Source organism: Mastomys coucha, unplaced genomic scaffold (assembly GCF_008632895.1).
Source record: "Mastomys coucha isolate ucsf_1 unplaced genomic scaffold, UCSF_Mcou_1 pScaffold21, whole genome shotgun sequence".
Lineage (NCBI taxonomy): Eukaryota > Metazoa > Chordata > Mammalia > Rodentia > Muridae > Mastomys > Mastomys coucha.
Genome location: NW_022196904.1, coordinates 15,273,112 through 15,273,852, shown reverse-complemented (window position 1 = coordinate 15,273,852; position 741 = coordinate 15,273,112). Strand labels below are relative to the sequence as shown.

The following is a 741-nucleotide window of genomic DNA, read 5'->3' as shown; positions in this document are numbered from 1 at the left end:
ATGCTTGGAGCTATTAAATACCCCAGTTTAACATGATTGGCCTGAGAAAAGTAAGGGTAGGGTCATGGTAAATGATCCTTAGGATCACCTATGGTTAATCCTGGTTCAGATGACTGTGGTCAGGGCATTCTGGTGCTCAGTTCCCTGTGAGAATGCAGTGGTTTACTCATATGCATGGCTACAACTTTGATTTTTGGCAGACTCTGACATTTTTAATCTTAGTTGCTTTCCTTCAATGACTTCTTTGGTACAGGGGAGTGTCAGACAATAGTCTGATTGGCTCCACCCTGTGTGTCCTATACTAAGTGCTCCAACCCCACAGGGAGACACACAGTGCAGTAGGGGAAGGAGACACAGTATAGGAATGGCAATCCTGTGAGTCTAATCTCCACCCAGCAATGAACAATCACAGAGGACCACTTACTGTGCAACTGGAGTTGCACATGTGCTACTTCATCTTTCAGATCTGTGCTCATAGTTCGTAGAGTATAGAACCCAGTATCATTCTGTGTGACCTTCTGGAGCAGCAGGGATCCGTTGCTATACACAGTTTCTCGACCAGTGTGTGCAGGTCCTGGCAAGCTTGAACTTGTGGCTATTATGTGTTGAATGAGCTCAGATTTCTTGTCTGCAGTCACCCCTTTGTACCAGAAAAAGGATAGAGGATTCTTTTGGAGATTGTGAACCAGTAGAAGAACACTTTCCCCTTCAGCAATGCTGGGTGGCACTGATTCTATACTG

The 741-nt window shown here is 45.2% G+C and overlaps 1 protein-coding gene across 1 annotated transcript in view; it reads right to left on the bottom strand.

Annotated features, from left to right (window-relative positions):
• Positions 1-741, bottom strand: part of LOC116100288 (carcinoembryonic antigen-related cell adhesion molecule 5-like) — a 282,093-nt gene that overhangs the window by 29,771 nt on the left and 251,581 nt on the right. Inside the window, 1 exon segment of the mRNA XM_031384112.1 lies at positions 425-738. Within this exon segment, the coding sequence (XP_031239972.1) occupies positions 425-738 (314 nt within the window).